Below are 23488 nucleotides of genomic sequence, written 5' to 3' on the forward strand. Positions count from 1 at the left end.
TCTCAATCCCCCTTACCTTGATGAACCGAAGATAAAGCACGAGTAGAGTTGAGTTATTCCTCTTCTTGGAGCTCTCCTTGTTCTTTAGAAATGAGAAGTTAGAAGCGTGAAATGAAACTTTCCCTTAACTTCGGATAACCTCATTTTCTTAAAATAATAATAATAATAATAATAATAATAAGAATAATAATATTCGGCAAAAGATCATTACATCCCTCCTTCCCTTCTCGTAAAATAGTTAATATAATATAATATAATTAAAAGATATATCTCTTTAATCAAATAACATAAGCATAATTATTAATAAAATACAATTCATAAAAGTTATCGATATATCACCAATCAAAATAATAATTACAAATTATACGTTATAATAAAATAATGCTCATATAAGTAATTACATGATGACATCCTTACTTGCATTGATGTGAGATGATGAACAAGGAAGGACACCTTTGCTCCAAGGATTAAGTTCTTCAAGGTGGTGCAAGGTTTTAGGGTGGATGATGATGGAATGGACGAAAATGGAGGTTGGATAGAAGGTGTTTGAGGAAAGGTTTGAAAAGGGTATTCTAGGGTTGACTCACTTCATGATGATGAAGGCCACTTCTAAGGTTATTTCTCTCAAGGTGGAGATGGTAGGGAGGTGGTCGAAAATAGCCAAGGGGACTAAGGAAAATATTAAGGCACAAAAGGCTCTCTCAATATTATAATTTCCAAAGTATTTACAAGGTGTGGTGCCTAGGGTATTTATAGGAGTGGGAGCCATCTAGGGTTGCATTGGCCGAAATTTACAATGTCAAATGCACACCAAATGAAACCCAAATTAACCCTAGATGCAACTTGGTGGCCAAGGATGGAATTTTTGGGTTTAGTTAGGCTACATCTAGTGCATGATAAGACCATGCAACCTTTGCCCTCCACTTGGACCTAAACATTTCTAAGTCCAAAAATAGGTCCAAACACCACCAAAAATACGTCTAGCTCCCTAATTAAATACCTTAGCCTAAAATTAAAAACCTATGATCTAAAACACCCCATAATACAAGGGTAAAATGAGAAATATAAAAGAAAATAAATCCTATGACTAAGATACCCCAAAATATAAGAGTAAAATGGGAAATACAAAAGAAAATAAATCCTATGTCTAAGATACCCAAAATACGAGGGTGAAAATGGGAAATTTAAAGATAAGGGCAAAATAGGAATAAATTTTATGCTAATAAAAACGTAGGAGCTAAGGCCCAAAAGTAGGCCCACTCCTCTTAGGGTTTTCAAAACTAACTCATTCCTCTTGCCTCTTTCAAAATATCACATCTTGGTCTTCTTGGCCTTAGTATGATTCTATCATTACATAATATCAAAATCCTTTAATAAACACATTTAAAATATTAAACTAATTTCTAAAATATTATTATTATAAGGTATGAAAATTGGGGTGTTACATCCTAAAAAACATGCAAGTGAAGACAAAACATGTTAAAAAGTCTTGTGTTGATTTATGAAATCAATCGTTAATTCTAAAAGCGGACAAACATCTTAAAAAAGGTTACCTAGGAAGGGTTCTGATCAAAGATGAGTTGTGTAAAGTATCATTGTATGAAATAGTATGGAGTGAAATTGCTGAGACATCAAATATGAGAGATGTTACATTATGTATTTTAAATACTTGTGTGCTCATTAGAAGGTTATGTGATAATCACAAGTGGTACCATGTGATACTTTATTTGCATTTGACGCTTTTAATTTTTTGATAAATCCAAAAAATAAGTATTATATATATATATATATATATATATATATATTTGTATGTGTATGAAAAAGGATTTACTGACTTCAAGAATTAATCTTAAATAAATTTAATCATTTATAGCAATAAATATATTGTATATAAAAATCATTAACTTTATAATATTTATAGTTTGTAAATAATACTTTAAATAATTTAAAATTAAACTAGATTCAAACTATTGAGATCAAATATTACTTAAAATAAGAATATTATTTAATTTGTAATATAGAATTTAAATTTCATTATCACATATGTAAAATGAGTTGTTCTATGTGTTTAATATTACTTTTGTCTCGAAAAGAAAATGTAGATGATTTTTTGTTTCCTTACATAATTATGCAATATTTTCTAATTATACAAAAGTATATTATTAGCTGTAGAAATTTAAAATACTTGAAAGAGTAATACTTACTAAAAAAAATGGATGAAGTTTTAATGCAATGAATTTATAATTATACATGCGACATAATTATATTAAAAATAACGTAATATAAAATTAAAAAATAAAATATTTTTATTTACAATATATATATATATATATATATATATATATATATATATATTATAAAAGAATGATAAATCCATTTCAGTTTCAAATTTGAATATAATCCTATTAAAACAATCATTGGATAATTATATGTAAGATTAAATAAATTATAAATTAGACCGATGAAATATTTCTATTCAAAGTTTGATTAATAATATTCAATTTTAAATTAATGAAATATTGTTTATAGAATAACCCTAATTATTTAACTTATGTTCTACTTCTAAGAACATTCTCTATTAAAAAATTGAAATTTACCTAACAATTATGATGACCATTAACACAAAAAATAAATAATAAATTAAAAGAATTACTTAAGTAACGTGCTTATTAAAGAACTTCCAAGTAGTGTTGAGCTTATATTTTTTTGGAAAGGTTCTTAAAATTAAATACAGCATGTACCTTTTAAATTAAATTCTTTAGTACTTTTCAAATAAAATCAATTTGAAACAGCTTTATCCTTTTGATGTGTGAATTGCATATCCTATTTTTAGTGTATATTAGGCTTATATATATTAACCTTTAAATACCATACTATAATATTATTTTATATTAGATTTTAAATATTAGCTTGACATGAGTAACAAGAGGCCCTGATTATTTAATTATTTGAAGTTTGAAGCTTGACTATTATACATGTAAAAAATTCAAAGTTTAAAAAAAAATATCACCTATTTAATACATGTCAAATATTTTTTAAGAAAAGTTTTCTTATTTGGGAATGGATATTCCTATGTAATTAAAAAAAAAAAAAAAGTAATTCTCGTTCAAAGACTTTCCTTAATTTTTACCAAAAAAAAAGTACTTTCTTTACTCTTCTGTTAGTATTTGTGCTTAAAAAGTACTAAAGTCTAAAGATGCCTTTTCACTGTGTCTAGCCGTAAATGAATAAAAAGGACTTGTTGTCCAAAACTGGAACATACACTTTTTTCCTATCGTAAATGACAAGAAAACACAAAACAGACACAACATCAAAGCTTGAATCCTTTCAACTACACAATCTGCTACATCAACACCAGCAAGCAAATTAATAGTCATGTTTTATTCGTGCCATCAACACAGTTTCTGTATTTTTACAAAATACACAATCCAATGTGGAAACATTGATCAATCCACAACCTATACAGGACATAGAATACCAATTTCAATTTTGTTATAGCATACAAAATATCTTCCCTAGAAGATCTAAGAAGTAAGAAATCAATGACTAAATCAAAACCTAACATAATCTTGAGGTTTTATCGTAGGAACAGGATTCAAGTAAAAGCAAACAGCATCCATCATGTGAGGATGAGCAAACCTATACTCAACTACCCCAATTGGCAACTCTTTGGACAAAGTTATCAAGACTCTACTAGACAATGATGTTGCCTTTGCTAAAGAATTGCAACATCTCATTGAAAATGACAAGCACACAGAATCAGACTTTTTCATGAATATGACAATGGCTTCTCCAGGCTGCATTAATTTGAATTGAAGAATGCTAATAACCCCACATACACTCACATAACCTTTGCATGAAACTACCATAAAGATATATGTTACGTACCTTCAAAGTTACATCTCCGGTGCAATTATTTCCTTTGGTGAAAAACCTAAGACACTCCGTGGTAACCGAAATGGTAACTAGAGACAACACACACATATGAGAAATGAGAAATTGGAAAAATGATTATAAACGTAAGCAAAACAAGAAATAGCAACCACAGTACCAGTGTCCCCAATGCAAGAGAAGTTTCTCCATATTCCTGCAAACTCAGCCGAAGGCATCATCACCGTTGCATGGTACGGCCCGTCGGGAACACGTGGGTGCACACTGTCTTTCTCCTTCACCCTCACCTCATAATCAGAAATTTTGTTTTCTTCTAAGTATAAAACACAAATGCATTAATATGTTTTTACTCGAAAGTGTTTTGATTCTGCTTTTTTACAAATTCCATCCTATTGTTTTTACACCACTTAAAATGATAAAAGTTTAGTCTGATTAAAAGTTTTTTTTTTCTTTAATTTTTATCTTTAAAGCACCATTTTTAACTCTAATCAAAGTTTATATATTAAACATAAATTTTTATCTTTAAGTATCATTAATGAAAGAGTTTGTAAAAGTTTTTTTAATTTTTTTTAATTCAATTTTTATTTATCATAAATTAAATATTAATATTTTAAAATAATTTATAAAAAAATTACAATACTAACTATTTATCATAAATTAAAAATATAATTTATATATTTAAATACAATATTTATTTATATAATTTAATTATATAATAAATATATAAATATTATATCGATCACATATGAATAAGTAATATTTATTTTAAATATCTATAAATTTTAAGTTAATTATCCATATATTATCAGTATATTTTTTTTATATTAATAATTAATCATATTTTTCAAACATATCTTTTACTTATTTAATTAAATAAAAATAAAATAAAATAATTTAAAAAATATGGTTGATTATCTAGTGTATGAATAATTAACTTAAATTTTTTAAAAATATTGCACTACATGTTATTACATACAATTATAAATAGTGCTTAAAAATTAACAGATCATTTAACTTTTTAATAAATAAAATAGTAACTAAAAAATATATAATATGAAAAGCTAAAAGTAAAAATTTAATTACAGTGGATGAAAAAACAAGGAAAAGATTTATCCAAAATTGTATTTAAGTAAAGAGAGAAATATTGAAATAGAGAGGGAGAAGAAACGCATACGAGGGCTTTGGAACCTGAAGGTGATGAATTGGGCGTGAGCGTGGGGTATGATAGTGACGAGGACGTCGTGGTCGGCGACGCGCGTGAGCACCTTGGCTATGTCGTTGAGGCTAACGGTCATGGAGATGGTGCGGTGGCAGCAATAGTCGGCGAAGGTCTTGGCGGAGAAGAAGACGGAGACGAGTGCCATTTTTGTAGAGTCTTTGGATCGCAGAGTTAAGTTATCGGTTAACCAACGGATGCTGACGTCACCCACCACCTCCCTGGTGGCCTCCACCACCTGCTTCAGCAGCGCGCCTTGCAGCAGACCAGGTTCCGCCGCCATCTTCTTGCTTCTCTTAGGGTTTCTTTCTTCGCTCTTTTCCATCGATGCTTTCTTTCTTATTGGTTCACAAATGGAATGAACGCACTGATTTTGTTTGTTTTACTTTTATATCAGATGCCTCTCTTCGTGCCGTTGCTTCATTCCCGCCATTAACTTTTTTTTTTTTAAATAAAAAAAATAAAAAAATTACTTACTTCATATCTATAAATATAATGTTTTTGTTTTTATATAAGTTGTTTTCTTTTTTATATTTAAATTCGTATCTTAAGTATATATTCATGTAATTCTATTAAAAATTTCATGATGTAGCCTATGTTAAATAGGTTCTAAAAATTAATAAAATAGTAATATAATTCCTTAAATTATACATTAAATAATTAAAGTTTATTTACAAAATATAATTTAAAATAATATGATTTATTCATATTATATATATATATATATATATATTTATATTAAAAAGATATTTCTTTTAATATGCACGTATGTAAGTTATTTATAAAACTATAATTATTTAAATTAGTGTCAATGATAGAGATGACAAAATAAACTAATTTGACTTGTTAAGGTTCAACTTGTCGCCAACTTGCCAAAAAAAGGATCAGGTGGGGTTAAGTTGTCAAACAAAAATGAATTGGATATCTTATCTCATTTCGTACTAAGAGTGAGTTGACTGATTGCTTTATTTTTTAAAAATAGGGGGAAAAAGAAATTTATAAATTTATTTTAGCTATCTCTTCAACATATTTCTTTCTAATATGCAAATGATCCACATAAATTAGTGTATTTAAATAATAAAATAAATTTTGAATTAAAACATATTTGATTTAAAATATCTCTAATTTGTTGCAAAATAAAATAGATATTTAATTATAATATTAATAAATCTTTCAACATATTTAATGCACAACAAATATCAAATTACACATGATAAAATAAATTAAATACACAACAAATCACACAAATTACAACATAATAAATTTGATGAGATTTAGTTAAATTTAACATTATAAATAATAAATAAATTTTAGGCAAACTGGTGAGTCAACTCTAGGGACCACAATGGGGTTCTGTAGGGGCGGGTAATAGTAAATCCATCCTCACCCTGCTGGATGAAAATTGGTCCCATATCTACCCTATACCCACGCGGGTATCCGTTAAGCAGGTATCCATGAATTTCTTCAATACCTGTGAATATCCATGGATATTTATAAATTTTTTAAGAAATTTAAAAAATTATATGACAAATAATTTTAAGTTTATATTTAATGTCATTGAAATATTAAAAATAAAAATTTAATGTTAATTTTGAACTTGTAATTAACGTTAATTTTGTTAAAATAATAACAAAAAAGCAAGATAATCAATAACTTAAAATACATCAATCTCACAAGTAAGTAAAAGTATCATATCACAAAACTACAACAATTCAATCTCATAATTCCAAACGAAAGTAAACAACTTAAAATACATAAATCTTATTGGTCCAATCAAAGCTAGAAAATTAATCAAATTATCCATCTTATTAGTACAAGGATAATTAGGATATTTAAGAAATGTTATTATACGGGTACCCACGGGTATGGATACCATCATACATGCCCCCGCCCCGTTTATAAACGGGTAAAAAATTATTCATTCCTATTATCCGCTGATACCCAATTAGCCTACATATTTATTATCCGTAACAGATTTTAACCACAGATACCTGCGAGTGCGAGTATTTTTGTCACCCCTAGTCAACTCACCTCAATTCTTTGAGCGAGTGAATCATAGATGGATTAGGATATCTAACTCAATCGTTTTTTACTAACTCTAACATTATGATCCATTTTGTCACATTACATATCTCTATGTCTTGTTTAAATAAAAAAATAACAAAAATGGAAGATAAACGAAGAAGAACTAAAAAAAAAAAAAAAAAAAAAAAAGAATGTTAAGAAGGAAAAATAACTACTCATAATTATGAAAGAAGAATCTTGGTAGTTGTTTTAGGATGATTATCTAATGGCTAATGGAAACCAAAATTTAAGTTAAAATTGTTTATACAAAATAATCATGAAAAGATGTAAAATTAATTACTAAAAGTCCAAAACAAAACTTTATATCCTATTTATATAGTTATAAGTATATATTAATACCCATGACTATTATATACATCTTTTTATAAATATTTTTTAAAAAATAGTTTAGTTAATAAATGTATATTTATTAAAATAATAATTTTATAAATATGTAATTAAATTTAAAATAATATATAGTATTTTATTTTAATCTTTATCTTTACGTAAAATAGACTTGAACAATTTAATTGAATTATGAATACTAAAGAAAAATGTGTAAAAAATAATCAAAGAAAGTAAAAGAATTAAAATAAATAGTAATATTATAATTTATTACTATTTCAACGAGTGTGAATCCCTGAAGCGGAGTTCGAAAGCAGCGAGTGTGGGGTTGGTAAAGGACTCAAAGAAGGCCAGTTCCTCCAGCCACAAACAGCTGGCCCAAGGCTCTGCTCTCGAGGCCCGACTCTACCCTTTTTTCATTTGTTGAGTGTGGTTTGTTTTGCAAAACTAGGGTACTTTAAATTTGAAAAATGTAATTTGGTAAGCGTGGATAAACTTTTCTTTAGATTTTTATAAAAGAAGAAAATAACAGTAAATGTCATAAGCTAAAATTGGCTTTTTTACAAGTTAAAAATTAGTTAATACGAGAGAAATTTTATAAATTAGTATAAACTAATATGAGATAGTTTGTAAAATTAGCTTAAGGTGTGTTTGGATAAGTTTAAGACAAATTTATGTTAACGTAAACTTTTGAAAAAGTTTATTTTCTTTTCTTGTAAGTGTTTATGAGAAAATATGAATGTTAGACCTAACTAGGTTTTGTTTGGGGCTGAGAAACATGACTGCAATTGATTATATTTTAAGATAAATATAATACCTCAATTTTCATAAATTATATTAAGGTATTTTAGAGATTATTTTGATATTTAAATGTATTTTATAAATATTGTAGATACTTAATTTCGTCCGGGGCATACAATCAAGGGAATGAACTTCGATTATTAAGAAAAAGAGTTCCCAAAACATGGAAATAACACAATATGACATCAGAAGGCCCAAAGCCCAATAAGGGTGATTTAGTAGTCTAGAATGGACTGTTCCCAAAATGGAACGGGCCATTCCCCAAATTGGAACGGGGCGTTCCAAACTACCAAAAAGGTCTAAAACCCTAGTAGGGAACAAACTGTTCCAAACATGGCCGTTATGAGTTAAAACTCAACTCCAAAACAGGCCGTTCTGGTTTAAGAACGGGCCGTTCTAGATGCGAATTTAACACATGACGAATGAATCCAGAACGAGCCGTTCTGGATCTGAATCGGCTGTTTTGGCCACTTCTGACGTCTATAAACAACATACTCAGACATGGCTCCTTGACACATTCTTTGAAGACCAAGGAGAACCAAGAGAGGAGATCAACCATATTCTACTCTAGCTTCATCTTCTGCTTATCCAGGTAAGGGAAAAGTGAGAAACCTCGCTCGAGGGTGTGAGAATAATTGTTGGGTAGCAAGATTGACCCCAATCCCTTGTCTGATGCATGCTTCTAGGAACAGGCAAAATATGAAAATTTTCTATTTTGCTTTCTGAATGTTCTATTGCGTTATTTGTGTGATGTTGAGTGTAAATATGTGTCTGATTTCAAAATTAGATAAGTTTTGATATAAATTAGAGTGCTCCGTAGGTTCTTGTGCGAAATCCTATTAGGAACAATTATGAGTATGACTATGTGAAATGTGAACAAATGACATGAGACATGATGTGAATGACGTGCTATTGTGAACACTATGACTATGAGAATGTGAAACGTGATGAAATGAGATAAGACACGAAATTTCATGACAAGTAAAGTGATGAGTCCATGAGTTTGTGAATTGTGACATGCATCATATGCATTTATGTGACAGGGTACGATAAGGAATACATCGTTAGGGAAGACACTCACGATTGTCGTAGCTATGAGTATCCAAAATCGAAATCATAGTGACAAGCGTGCACCTACAATGATTAACAATAAAAAAATGAGATCTAAAAATTGTAATTTGTAAATAAAACTACTGCACTAAATTATTTTTTCTCATGCATTAATAAATAATTTACGATATTTTAGAAGGGTTTGTCAATAAAATATCATGCAAGAAGTGCAGTATAATGGATTGTCAATGGTGATAACTAAGAAAATGTGTTGATGTTATTGAACCAACACCCAGAATTACACTAACTTAGTAGTTTAAAGGATCTTACAAAATATGAATCAACCAAGAAAAAAGGTAGAGTAGGACTGTATTACTCCCAATCAATCTCTCAAATTAGACGAGAAGAAGGAATTGAGAATGAGAATAGAGAGATGATGGGATTATTTTATGACATTTGTCTGAGGGGATATTTTATAAGAATTATTTTTATCAGAGGAGCATAATATAATTTTATTCATGAGGTCTCTATTTATAGCAAAGATTTGTTATACAAAATCAAATATTGATATTATCTTATTCTAAAAACAAGGAAACAAATCCTAAAATAATCAAAATAGATTAAATATAAATATTTGAAATATAAAAAAAATATTCTTATCAAAAACTAATTTATTCTTCTAAAGATATTTAGGCATATTCCCAACAAGAGAGAATGAGAAAGAGATAGACTAGAGAGGAAACAAAGAGGTTGAAAATTTGTCATCTGTAAAAGACAAAAGTTAGTAGTGACTTTTCATTTATAAAAACTAATAAATGGGTTGTGATTTTTTAAGTAATTTTAATAATAAAAAATAAGAGATATAAAAAATGTAAGATATATGTCTTATAAAATAGTGGATCTTATCTCAAATATTATTAATTTTAAAAAATTAATTTATATAAATAATACTACTATTAAAATAATTTGGAGGCCTTATAAGTTTGGGGGCTCTAGGCATAAGCCTCAATTGCCTTATTGAATATCCGGCCCTGTGCATGATCCAGGCATACAATGCCCAAGGCATGACTAAGGAATGAGGATGCTCAAAAGTTGGAAAACATGATGGTTGCACAATCTCCAAAGGAGAAATGTAATGTAAAAATTCATCTAGGTGACACCCACAGGCTACAGCCCAGTCCAATAGCCTATCTCGTAGATACCAGAGTAGCAACAACTCTTCCATTGTAACAATTACTAGCTCAGATGCTGCCGCAGGACATATTATTATGGTATCTTTTTCCCAAAATTAAAGAAAACCTACTAGTGCCAAATATGCTGAATTTTTTTGACTAATTAAATGTTGTAATTAAAGGAAAATCTTTCTAGTTAGAGAAAATATCTATAGAATCTTCTAGGATTTTTTCAGAATATTTTTCCTTATTTCCTTATTTTAGAAGATTAGATTGTTATAAATAGGTATAAGGAAAATGTAATATGTATGAATAATAATAATAAAATCATTTTAAGTTGGTATCAGAGCTCCTGATCTTGGGAGCTCCGTTTCCACTGTAAAAAGTAGCTACCGCCACTACTATCTGGCCACTGCGGCTGCCGCCGTAGCTGTTGGTGTCGTTGATAGGGCAAAAAGGTGCACCCAACTCCGTCGAACACAACGCCAGAATTCACTCCGGGAAATACGCCACCACGCGCCGCCACCGTCTCCAGCGCGTGTAGCCCACACACCTAGCTCCAGCGAGACCCAGTCCCTGCCGCCACAAAAAGAGTCGTCGGAGCCTCCTAAGTCCATTCCACGGGACGGTGACGTCTCATTTGGCCCAGATTTGAGTATATATGAGTTTTGAGTTTTGCTCCTTTTTTCGGTGTATCCCACACGTCGTCGTCATCTTGGATAGGGTCACCAGATTGCGTTCCAAAGGATGTCTGAGGTAAAAATTATTCCTTTGGGTCCTAATGATCTTCCAAATGTGATGGGTGCCTATCGGTTGGATGGTCAAAATTTCTTACAATGGAGCCAGTATATTCGAAGGACTCTCAAGGGGCGTTCAAGATTGGATCACATAGATGGTGGAGGGCCAGGACCAGACAACTCAAATTTTCCAATTTGGGACAATGACGATTCAGTAATTATGACTTGGATGTGGCATTCCATGATTCTTGAGATAAGTCGAAATTATATGTTTCATTCTTCTACCAAAGAGATATGGGATGATTTACAGAGTACTTTTTCATTAAAAAAGGATTTTGCTACATGTTATGACATTGAAAGTAGGATATTTAATACAAAACAGGACTCTCTTTCTATATTGGAATATCACAGAATCCTGAATGGACTTTGGATTGAATTAGATCAGTACCAAATAATAAAGATGTGTAAAACAAATGTTGCCACACATGCTGAAGCCATGGAAAGAGGAAGAATCTTTAAATTTCTCCATGGCCTGAATCATGAGTACGACCCAATCAGGGTACAAATCTTAGGAAGAGAAAAATTACCATCCCTATCAAAATTATTTTTTATGGTAAGAGGAGAAGAAATTTGAAGAGTTGTCATGCTTGATGGGGGGATCTCCAATACAGGCTCTGCCATGACAACTGGAAAGGGGGTCCACAAGGGAGAAAATGCCAGAGGAAAGTCGTTTGAAAAAGGTAAGTGTGGAGACTATTGTTCATACTGTAAAAGATCTGGACATACCAAGGAAACATTCTTCAAACTCCATGGAAGAAATAATGTTCTCGAGCGCATGGGAAACAACAAAGGGTCTTCTCAACGATGGGCAAATCATACTACCTTAGAATAGGAAGCCACCAATCAATCCAGTACTTCACCACCATTAGATCTTGATATGAAAGCTTATAAGGAGGAACTCGAGTGCTTGAAAGCAATGGTTGAATGAATACTCATGAAAGGTAAGATTTGTCTCAATATTGTTGGTCCTGTGTCTCAAGGTATTTGGATTCTTGATTCAGGAGCAATTGATCATATGACACCTTTTCGTGTGTTCTTCAACTCATATGTTAAAAGAAATAGAGAACAACTTATTACAGTTGTGAATGGTTAGGGTATACCTATATACGGCTCTAGGAATATAATTTTGGAATCATCTATTATATTAAAGGATGTTTTACATGTTCTATAATTAGCCAATAGTCTTATCTCTATGAAAAAACTCACAAAGGATTTAAATTTTCTCAACTTATTGTGTTTTTCAGGACCTTGCCATAGGGAAGATGATTTTAATTGCTAAGGAGCAGAGTGGGTTGTATCTGTTGGAGTCTGATGACCAAAGCAAAACAAAAATCATGAGTCAAAAAGCTACATCTAAGACGTGGGCAAATTCCCAAATATGGCTACATCATAAAAAGGCTTGGGCATCCTTCATTCAACCTTATCAAGTCCTTATTTCCTCATTTGTTTACCAAGGAGTCAGTTGAGTCTTTTAATTGTGATATTTTTCAATTGTCAAAACACCATCGTGCATCTTATCCTATTAGTAATAAAAAGAGTATTTCTCCATTTGATTTAATTCACTCTTACGTTTGGGGATCTGTTGTAGAATCTATTTTCGGAGCCAAATGGTTCCTTACCTTTATTGATGATTGTACCCGTGTCACGTGGACATACCTTATGAAAAAAAAATAAGAAGTTTTCTAAATCTTTGTTAAATTTTTCTGTATTGTCCAAAATCAATTTGGAAAAAATATCAAAAGAATCAGGTCTGATAATGGTACTGAATATGTGAATCATGAATTTCTCAATTTTTTGTCTCATAATGGTATTGTTCATGAACTAACATGTGTAAACACCCTTCAACAAAACGGGGTTGTAGAAAGAAAGAATCGTCATCTTCTTGAAATAATTAGAGCTCTTCTTTTTCAAATGTCTATTCCAAAAAATTATTGGGGGAGAAGTTGTGTTAACTGCCACATATCTCATCAACAAGTTACCCACCTGATGGAATAACACTAAGGCCGAGAAGACCAAGAGGTGATATACTAAAGGAGGCAAGAGGAATGGGATAGTAAGGCCATTTTTGGACCTTAGCTCCTAGGTTTTATAGCATTTATTTCCTTATTCCTATTTTGCCCTTGTCTTTAATTTCCTATTTTACCCTTGTATTTTGGGGTATCTTAGTCATAGGATTTATTTTCTCTTGTATTTCCCATTTTACCCTTGTATTATGGGGTGCTTTAGATGATTAGGGTTTTAATTTTGGGCTAGGGTGTACATTAGAAGGGTGACGCATATTTTGGTGACCATTGGACCTATTTTTGGTGTTAGAAAGGCTTAGGCCCAAGTGGAGGGCAAAGGTTGCATGGTCTTATCATGCACCTAGATATAGCCAATCTAAACCCATAGATTCCATCCTTGGCCACCAAGTTGCATCTAGGGTTCATTTGCATTTCATTTGGAATGCATTTGCCTACTCCAAATGCAACCCTAGATGCCTCCCCTCCTATAAATACCCAACACCCCACCACTTGTAAATACTTTGGATTATATGAATTTGAGAGAACATTTCTTTGCCTCAAATCCTATCCTTAGTCCCTAGGTTAGTTTCGGCTAACCACCTTCATTCTCCACCCTTGGAGAGTGAAACCCTAGATTGGCCTCCATCTACACTTGGAGTGAGCCAACCGTGAGCATTCAAACACCATCCTCCACCCATCATCATCCTAACGTCCCTAAACCATCTCCCCCTAAACCTCCACATTATCATTTCTTCCCTTCGGTGAGCCTAAGATCTTTGGGCAAGGATTCCCCCTTCAAGAGTCAAAATCATCCATGGAAGGAGGGACTCCATCAAGTGGTATCTAGAGCCAAGGTTCATCAAGGGTAAAACTTTGTCTTCCTTGTCTTCTTGCTTGTTTTTCCTATTCGGTCTTTTCTCTACTCCTTCTCATTTCCTGTGTGGCCGAATAGTTTAGGGCTCATTCTTTGTTCCTTGTGAGCCTTCCTTGAATATTATAGGTTTCCATTATTAGGTGTTGCCATGCTTTTTCATTTTTAGGTTTGAGTCTCATATGAATATGCTTTTTGATTTTTGAATCTTTTAAGTTTTGTCAAAGTTTTGTTTCCTATATTTTGTCTACATAAATTCCATGTATGTGCCAAACACTTTGCATGAAACACATGAACAAAATATGCCATATTGCATTACATAGTGGGCGTGACATATAGCTTTCTTTTTAGGAGTCATTCATGCATGCTACCTAGTCCTAGCATGTTCTATGTGATTTTTGATTTCCATGTGTAAACATTTCCTTGCACATGCATAACCGCCCACTCTCCTTGCATTTTCACTTGATTTGGTCATCTTTCTATGCCTAAAGAAACCCTAAAAGAATCTAAGAGGTGTGCTGAAAAATTTTGTGCAAACAACTTGTACTAGATAGTACAAGTCATTTTCCATTCAAAAGATACCCTAAACACCTCTAAAATCACGCCACTTGTCTTCATCTCTTCTCCTAAAATTTGACCTAAATTTACCACCCACAAGTGCAAAACCTAAGCAACAAATGGGCTGAATATTAAAAAAAAAAAAATTTGGACCCAAGGAACATCAAAAAGAAATTGACGTGAACAATAGTATCAAAAAAAAAATATTGGACCAAAAAGGACTTGTTGCTAGACTTGTGGACTTGGACCATTACCTAAGCATTTGGAGTTGGACTTGTGACATTTTTGGACCATTGTTGAGACCTTAATATTGGCTGGACCGAATCACTAAAAGACTTAATCAAGTGAGCATAAACACTAATCCACTCTAGTGCCTTTCTAGGATTAATCTTTGTGTGCTTCCTTTTTTTGATTGAGTCTTAATTTTTAGTTTGTCTTTCTTTGGCCTCTTTTGTTTTGTCTCCATCAATTCTCCTTGAGTTTAGCCTTCCTAATTGTGCTTTTTCAGTTTTATTTCTTGGACTCTTGCTCTTTGGGTTGGTTTCACTTTACTTGTAGGTGAAGAACTTCTCCTAGCAAACTAACACACCTTTGGTGGATTTGAGTGGAGGAGTGAACCGAATCCAAACCTAGCCTTTGGAGGGATTTCCACCATACAAAAGGAGTGTTAAACACTTGGAGAGGACTAACAAGTTTTCTCTTTGTGAAGGAACCCCAAGTGGAGTTTGAAGACCAAGACTTTTGTTTTTCATAATTTTTGCTTGAATTGTTCTTTTCGGCCTTTTGTGTTCTTTGGCCTTGTTTTCATTCTTTTGGTTTGTAATTGGCCATTCTTAAACCTCTTCATTTTGGTTTAGCTTCGTGTAGTTTGAAGGTGATTTGAAAACCTTCACCTAGGACCTCGACTAGAATATGTTTTAAGTGCTTTTCTTTTGCATGCTTTATAGTTTTTGGTAGTATAATTGTTAGGGTTTTTTTTTATCTTTGCTCCAATTTCGTTTAGAAGGCTTTTGCCTACTAGGGGTAACGTGCACACACTCACCTTATTGATTGTGCCAACTTGTTTTTTGTAAGAAAAGTGGAAAAAGGCTTAGTGATTTTTACTAGATAAGGCTTGGTTATTAAGTGATTCTTTGTAGTCCACCTCCCTTTGAAAGTTCTTTTTGTACACTTAGGCCTTTTCCTACCTATCTTGCACCTTGAAAACCTTTTTGTGAAAACTCTTTTATCACTCACTCTTTGTGAAAACCTTTTCAAACCTTTTTTGAAAACAACTTTTGTGAAAACCTTTTTGGATCAAAGATGAGTGATCATTCTAGTGTCCATGGTCATAACTCTTGTAGGACTAGGTCTAGTGTTAGGGATGAACTTAGGCAACTAAAAGAGTACCTAAGGAAAAAAGAAGAGGAAAATATAAAAAGAGAGGAAAAGTTAAGAAGAAAAGAAAAAGAGTTTGAAAAGAATAATAAGGAAATAAGAAATTTACTTACAAAGTTGGTAGAAACTCGTGGATCCCACCCTAGGATTGTTCCATCTAGATCTCAAAAGGACAAAGAAGTTAGCGTTCCTAGGAGTATGCATGAGGAAGAAAATACAAAAAGAGAGGAAGAACTTGAAAGAAAATAAAAAGAAAAGAAAAGAGAAAAGAAAGAAAAAATAAATAAAAGTATAAAGAAAGTTCAAGAGTGGTTAGAAAATAAAACACAACCAACACTCTTAGAGAAGAGTAAGGAGGATAATGTTTCCTCCAAAGGGCTTATGCTTGAAGAGAGTCACTTGCCCATTGAAAATGATTTAAAAGAAACTCTCTTTATTCATCAAGACCTTAACTCTTTCTCTCACGTTGCCACTAGTCATGAAGTGGAGATTCAAAAATAAATCCTTTTTAAAGAAAAAGAATCTCAACTTCAAGATTTAGTGAAGAAGAAGTGGACTTCACTTAGTTCCACTTCTTGTGCTACTTCCTTGGTGGTGCCCAAGGTAGATAGTCTTCCTTTGTGTAGGACTTTTCCTACCTTAGTTGTGTCAATAATGCACCCAATTTATGGAATATATTATTTGTTGGATATACTATATGAACCTTCAAGGTTCCTTGTGACAAATTCTTTTCATAACTATCCAACAAATAATAATAATCCAAAATTGCTTAGGAAATTTTCTAGTTGTATTTCCTTTGTTTTCTAGGAAATGCCTAGGTTACCACATAGGGTACTTTAGGCAAGATGTTCTAGTTTTTAGGACTAATGCATTAGTGTGCTATAGTTTTAGTCTTTTTAACTTTTTAGGTTTTAGTTATACACCTAGACTTCATCATGGGGAGGATCCTATCCTTAGCATTAGGGAGTCTAGTCTTTTTAGTTTAGAAAATCTTTTTAGCATTTTTAGTGGCACTCCTCTTAGGATGCACTTTCCATCTATATCATATACTATTACCTCTCATGCTTACTTTTATGTTTTTGTTGGTCATGACGTCCACCATAAAGAACCTCTTGATTTGAGGTCAAATCCTTTTCAAGAGGGAGGGAATGATGGAATAACACTAAGGCCGAGAAGACCAAGAGGTGATATACTAAAGGAGGCAAGAGGAATGGGATAGTAAGGCCATTTTTGGACCTTAGCTCCTAGGTTTTATAGCATTTATTTCCTTATTCCTATTTTGCCCTTGTCTTTAATTTCCTATTTTACCCTTGTATTTTGGGGTATTTTAGTCATAGAATTTATTTTACTTGTATTTCCAATTTTACCCTTGTATTTTGGGGTATCTTAGTCATAGGATTTATTTTCTCTTGTATTTCCCATTTTACCCTTGTATTATGGGGTGCTTTAGATGATTAGGGTTTTAATTTTGGGCTAGGGTGTACATTAGAAGGGTGACGCATATTTTGGTGACCATTGGACCTATTTTTGGTGTTAGAAAGGCTTAGGCCCAAGTGGAGGGCAAAGGTTGCATGGTCTTATCATGCACCTAGATATAGCCAATCTAAACCCATAGATTCCATCCTTGGCCACCAAGTTGCATCTAGGGTTCATTTTCATTTCATTTGGAATGCATTTGCCTACTCCAAATGCAACCCTAGATGCCTCCCCTCCTATAAATACCCAACACCCCACCACTTGTAAATACTTTGGATTATATGAATTTGAGAGAGCATTTCTTTGCCTCAAATCCTATCCTTAGTCCCTAGGTTAGTTTCGGCTAGCCACCTTCATTCTCCACCCTTGGAGAGTGAAACCCTAGATTGGCCTCCATCTACACTTGGAGTGAGCCAACCGTGAGCATTCAAACACCATCCTCCACCCATCATCATCCTAACGTCCCTAAACCATCTCCCCCTAAACCTCCACATTATCATTTCTTCCCTTCGGTGAGCCTAAGATCTTTGGGCAAGGATTCCCCCTTCAAGAGTCAAAATCATCCATGGAAGGAGGGACTCCATCATCACCCGTATCTTAAATGACATTAGTCCTATAGAGTCTTTATTGTCTTTTGTTCCTTTTTCCTCCCTAATACGAGTCTACCTAGTCGAGTCTTTGGATGTACTATTTTTGTTCACTCTCATCATCCTAATCGTAGTAAATTAGATCCCAAAGCTCTTAAATGTGTCTTTATTGGGTATCCTTCTAATAAAAAAGGGTACAAATGTTATCATCCTCAGAGTCATCGCGTCTTTATCACCATGGATGTCACCTTTCATGAAACACAATCCTTTTATGCCAGTCCACCACTTCAGGGGGAGAAAGCACTTGAATGGAGGAGCTCTCTTTCTTTTCATTACCATATTTGTCTTTGCAGGATGCCTAAGATCTAAGCAATGAAGCTACCACGGTCCACAGTGCGAAAGAAGAGGAAGACAAATTTTTTGGCAAAAAATATGAAAGAAGAAAATAACCCATTTTGACTCTTGAGCAAGAAAAATTGTCTAATATGGAGGTGAGGATCGCTGAAGATAACAGTGAGGAGGTAAGTATTACTGAGGATTTACCCATTTCATTGAGAAAGGAAAGAAGATCATGTGCTAAATATCCTATTTCTCGGTATGTTTGCACTAACAATCTATCTGATAAGCACAAAAGCTTTATTGCTGCCATTGATGCCACAAAAATTCCTACCTCAATCCAGGAGGCCATGAAACTTGAACATTGGACTCAAGCCATGAAAGAAGAGATGAATGCATTAGAAAGAAATTCAACTTGGGAGATTGTTGATAAGTCAAGAGACAAGAAGGCAGTAGGTTGTAGATGGATATTCACAGTGAAACCTAAGGTAGATGGGACAATAAAAAGATATAAAGCTAGATTGGTGGCAAAAGGCTATACCCAAACTTATGGGACTGGCTATGAGGAGATGTTTGCCCTAGTGGCAAAGATGAATACAGTTCGAGTTGTTTTCGCTTTGGCTACTCATTTTGGTTGGGACTTACACCAGTTGGATGTGAAGAATGCCTTTCTTCATGGAAATCTAGAAGAGGAAGCGTACATGGAGATTTTCTCCTAGGTTTTGAAGTGAAAAATGAAAGAAACAAGGTATGCCTCCTAAAGAAAGCATTGTATGGTCTTAAGCAATCCCCTAGAGCATGGTTTGGAAGATTTACAAAAGAAATGGTTTCCTTGGTATACAGACAAAGCCAAGGAGATCATACTCTATTCATAAAACACTCTTCTACAGGTAAACTCACTCTATTGCTTGTCTATGTGGATGATATGATTATTGCAGGAGATGATGAAACAGAAAAATTGGCATTAAAAGAAAAATTGGCAGCCCAATTTGAAATGAAAGACCTAGGAAAACTCAAGTATTTTCTTGGAATAGAGGTTGCTTATTCCAAGAACGGAATTTTCATCTTCCAAAGGAAATATGTACTTGATCTCCTCAAAGAAACAGGGAAGCTGGGATGTAGAACCTCAACAGTTCCTATAAAACAGAATCGCAGAATTGGAAGTGAAGAAAGTGCTCCTGTAGAAAAGGCCCAATATCAGAGATTGGTAGGAAAATTGATTTACCAATCACACACAAGACCAGACATTGCTTATGCAGTTAGTTTAGTGAGCTAATTTATGCATGATCCAAGAGAGAGACACATGCAAGCAGTTGACAAAATTCTCCAATACTTGAAGTCAAGTCCAGGAAAGGGGTTATTGTTCAAAAGGGAAGATGCATTGACTATGAAAATATATACTGATGCTAACTATGTAGGTTCTATTACTGACAGAAAATCTACTTCTGGGTATTGTATGTTTCTTGGAGATAGTCTCGTAACGTGGAGGAGAAAAAAGCAAGATAGAGTATCTCGTTCTAGTGCAGAAGCTGAATTCCGAGCTCTTGTTCAAGGAATGTGTGAAGGACTCTGGATGAAAATCATTTTGGATGACCTTAAAGTTAAGGTGGACAACCCCGTTTCACTATACTATGACAATAAGTCTGCCATGAGCATTGTCCATAATCCAGTACAACATGATAAGATCAAATACATTGAGATTGACAAACATTTCATCAAAGATAATCTAGACAGAGACTTTGTGATTACAACTTATGTTCCTACAGAACTTCAGATAACAGATATTTTTACAAAAGGGCTCCCTCAGGGTAGATTTCAAGATTTTGTAGGCAAGTTGGGAATGATTGATATTAATTTACCAACTTGAGGGGGAGTGTTGTAATTAGAGAAAAATCTTCCTATTTAGAGAAAATATCTATAGAATATTCTAGGATATTTTTCAGAATATTTTTTCTTATTTTCTTATTTTAGAAGATTAGATTGTTATAAATAAGTAGAAGAAAAATGTAACATGTACGAATAATAATAATAAAATCATTTTCCTTTTCAACTTTAAATGACTACGGGAAGGATCAACTACACGTGCTTCGAGACATAGCAACACCACTGAATTCCCCAGGATGTCTATAAAACGGAACTGGAAGAAAACAAAAATGTCCACATGACTGTCTCCTCTCGCTTCCGATTGCCAGCCTCAGTAGGTTCAACCACCTCAGCTTCTACAGTTTCTGGGGTATGTAGCTGGGTTTCAGTGGACTGGAACTGACCAGGTGTCAACCATTTACCAGTGAGAGCCATACCCATCTCGTATATCTTCTCTGCGAGTTGTGCTGGATTATCAGGCTGCACACCAACAAATTCAGTCAAAAGATACAAGTTTAGGATTTCACGATGGAAACTTGAATGACATTCATAAGAATGATATCAAGCCACTGGAAACCAAAGCAGCATGCAGCCTGAAAATTATCCATTAAGATTAAATTACCATAATTTCATTTTGTAATCATGACGAAGAAAAGTGGGGTTCATCTATCATACATCCAAATTCCTGATAATAGAATGGTCAGGATTAATCTCAAACACCTTTCTGCTCCTCATGAATTCCATGTTGGATGCATCACCCATAGTTTGTGCCTTCATCAGCCTGCAGTTTGATTACATACTTCATATTGTTACTTGAGCTTTCACAATACATCATTTAATATCTACGAGAAAAGATAACAACTTCTCCATGTTTGCAAACCAACCAAATTTTCCAGACGCCAGAACACAAGGTGAAGAGCTAAGACGGTTTGAAATTTGCACACTTGCAACTTTATCTCCCAATCGTTTCTTGATCCAGTCACATGTTTGGCCAAATTCCTGCTTCATTTCCTTTTCCCATTCCTCATTCTTAATACCTGCAGAAGCAACATACTAAATATAACAATTTTGAACAATAAAGAACCAAGTTATGAATTCAAAACATCGTCAACATCAAGATTGGCTCAAAATAGAGACTAACAAATGTTTGGTTAACTAAATGCCAAGACCCTCGAATATGTCGAGTATGTGACCAATCAAATTATTGAAAGGAAGTTAAAGAAAAAAAGAAAAAAAAACAGTTAACCTAGATCCAAGTCTTCCTTGCTAATGTCAACAAAATCCTTTTCCTTGTATGATTCAAGGTTTTGAATGGTAACCTCATCTATTGGATCTACCAAAAACAGCACCTGAAAAATAACATTACAAAAACATCAATATATATAAATCGATAGAAATAAGTAATCAAAAGATACTAAGTTATGAACTATAATAAAAACAACTTTATACTTCAATAACCTTCTCCGCAAGTCTCTCTAAGAAAGGTGTGTTCTTTGCAGTTTAGAAAAGAATGGCCAAATCCAAGAGGGGGGGTGAATTGGATTCAATGACCCTTTAAAAATTTATCAGAGTTTTTGGATCTTCACTTTCAATTACAAACTTTTCTATGACAGAATTCTCACTTGAAGCACTTCTCAAGACTAGTTATGATAATATGAATGCAATATGCTAACTTGATTACAACATCATGAGGTTCTGATGGAAAACTTGTTGAGAAACCCGGATTGATGTTGAGTTTCCTTCAAGCTCCTCCCTAGATCTTGAACTCCTTGATTCTTCCTATGCTTGGTTAAGGTCTCCTATGGAGGAGGAGGCCTTAAGACCACCACGGTTGGTGGAGAAACTCTCCCAAGAGGCGCCACTCCTTGTTGAAGAGATAAGCCCCTTCAATTCTCACCACACTCTTCTATGAAGGGATAAGAGAATTGGATGCACTCAAAGAGGTTTAGGGACTTTTGGAAGAGAGAAATCTGAACTCTATTCAGAAAATACAATCTCAATTATCACAAAAGTGTTTTACAATGAAGGAAAAACGAAAATATAGGAGTAGGAAGCTTGGAGAGCAAGCTAGTCTTAACCATGGTTCACTAGGAACCATGGTAAGGTCTAGCTAACCATCCATGGTCTAGAGGCTTGGAGAGCAAGCTACTCACTTAGCTTGCTTAGTAAGCAAGCTAAGGAGAAGCTTGTGCTTCAAGCTTCTAAGCTTGAGAAGAACCAAGCAATTTGGCCAAGTGTGAACACAAGTGTGAACACAAGTGTGAACACATCTAGGTGGGTGGCTCTTTGGAATTAATTTACTCCAACCGGTTTTGAAATTGTTAATTTGGTTTAGTTAGGTTCATCCAATGTGAATGGAACCTAGCTAAATCAAATCTATGAAAAATTAGGAGTAAAATGAGTCCAATATGTAAATTTTAGCCTAGGACCACCTTTTGGCTAAATTGCTAGTAACACTCTCTAGCTTGCTAATGGCACTCTCTAGCTTGCTAATGCCACTCCCAATCCTACTACTAGAAAACTAAGAAAAGAATGTATTTCTAGGTTAGGTTAAATGGAGTCCAAGTGTCCAAGTAACCTACCCTAGAAACAATATACAATAGCTACTAAAAAGGAAATAAAGTGCCTCACAAATACAAAGGCAAAAATACACCTATACAAGTATCTACTATATACAAGGTACAAGAAAACAACTATACAAGTATGTACAATGGAAACTTAAGAGACTAATAAGAGGAACTATAATCAATGCTCATGATGAGCAAAGGTCTTTGAGCACCTCCTCTTTAGAAGTCTCCTCTAGCTTCCTAACCATGGACCTAATTAAAGGCCCAATGGTCTTCATGGGTGAACCTTCTTGGATCATCCTTCACCTTTCTTGGTCTTACCTCTTCCAAATGGATCCTTGGGGATTAGATTTCCATCAGGTTCATCAACAATGTTCAATTTACAGATTTAAAACATCAAGAATTACATTCACTTGTTAATCAAATTTTATCTTCCTTAAAACTCAATCAAGAAATTACAAAACAAGAGATAAGGTTGAAGAAGATTGCACAAGTCTTTTATACTGGTTCAGCC

General features: G+C 33.3%; 1 protein-coding gene across 1 annotated transcript; it reads right to left on the reverse strand.

Annotated features, from left to right (window-relative positions):
- Positions 1 to 5000: 5000 nt before the first annotated feature.
- On the reverse strand, positions 5001 to 5432 carry LOC109794257 (DNA sliding clamp PCNA-like). Its single transcript, XM_020353720.2, has one exon. It carries the CDS (start codon positions 5430 to 5432, stop codon positions 5001 to 5003), a length of 432 nt encoding a protein of 143 aa, XP_020209309.2.
- Between the last annotated feature and the right edge of the window lie 18056 nt (positions 5433 to 23488).

The sequence above is a fragment of the Cajanus cajan genome, chromosome 8 (genome assembly GCF_000230855.2).
Source record: "Cajanus cajan strain Asha chromosome 8, NIPB_CcT2T_4, whole genome shotgun sequence".
Lineage (NCBI taxonomy): Eukaryota > Viridiplantae > Streptophyta > Magnoliopsida > Fabales > Fabaceae > Cajanus > Cajanus cajan.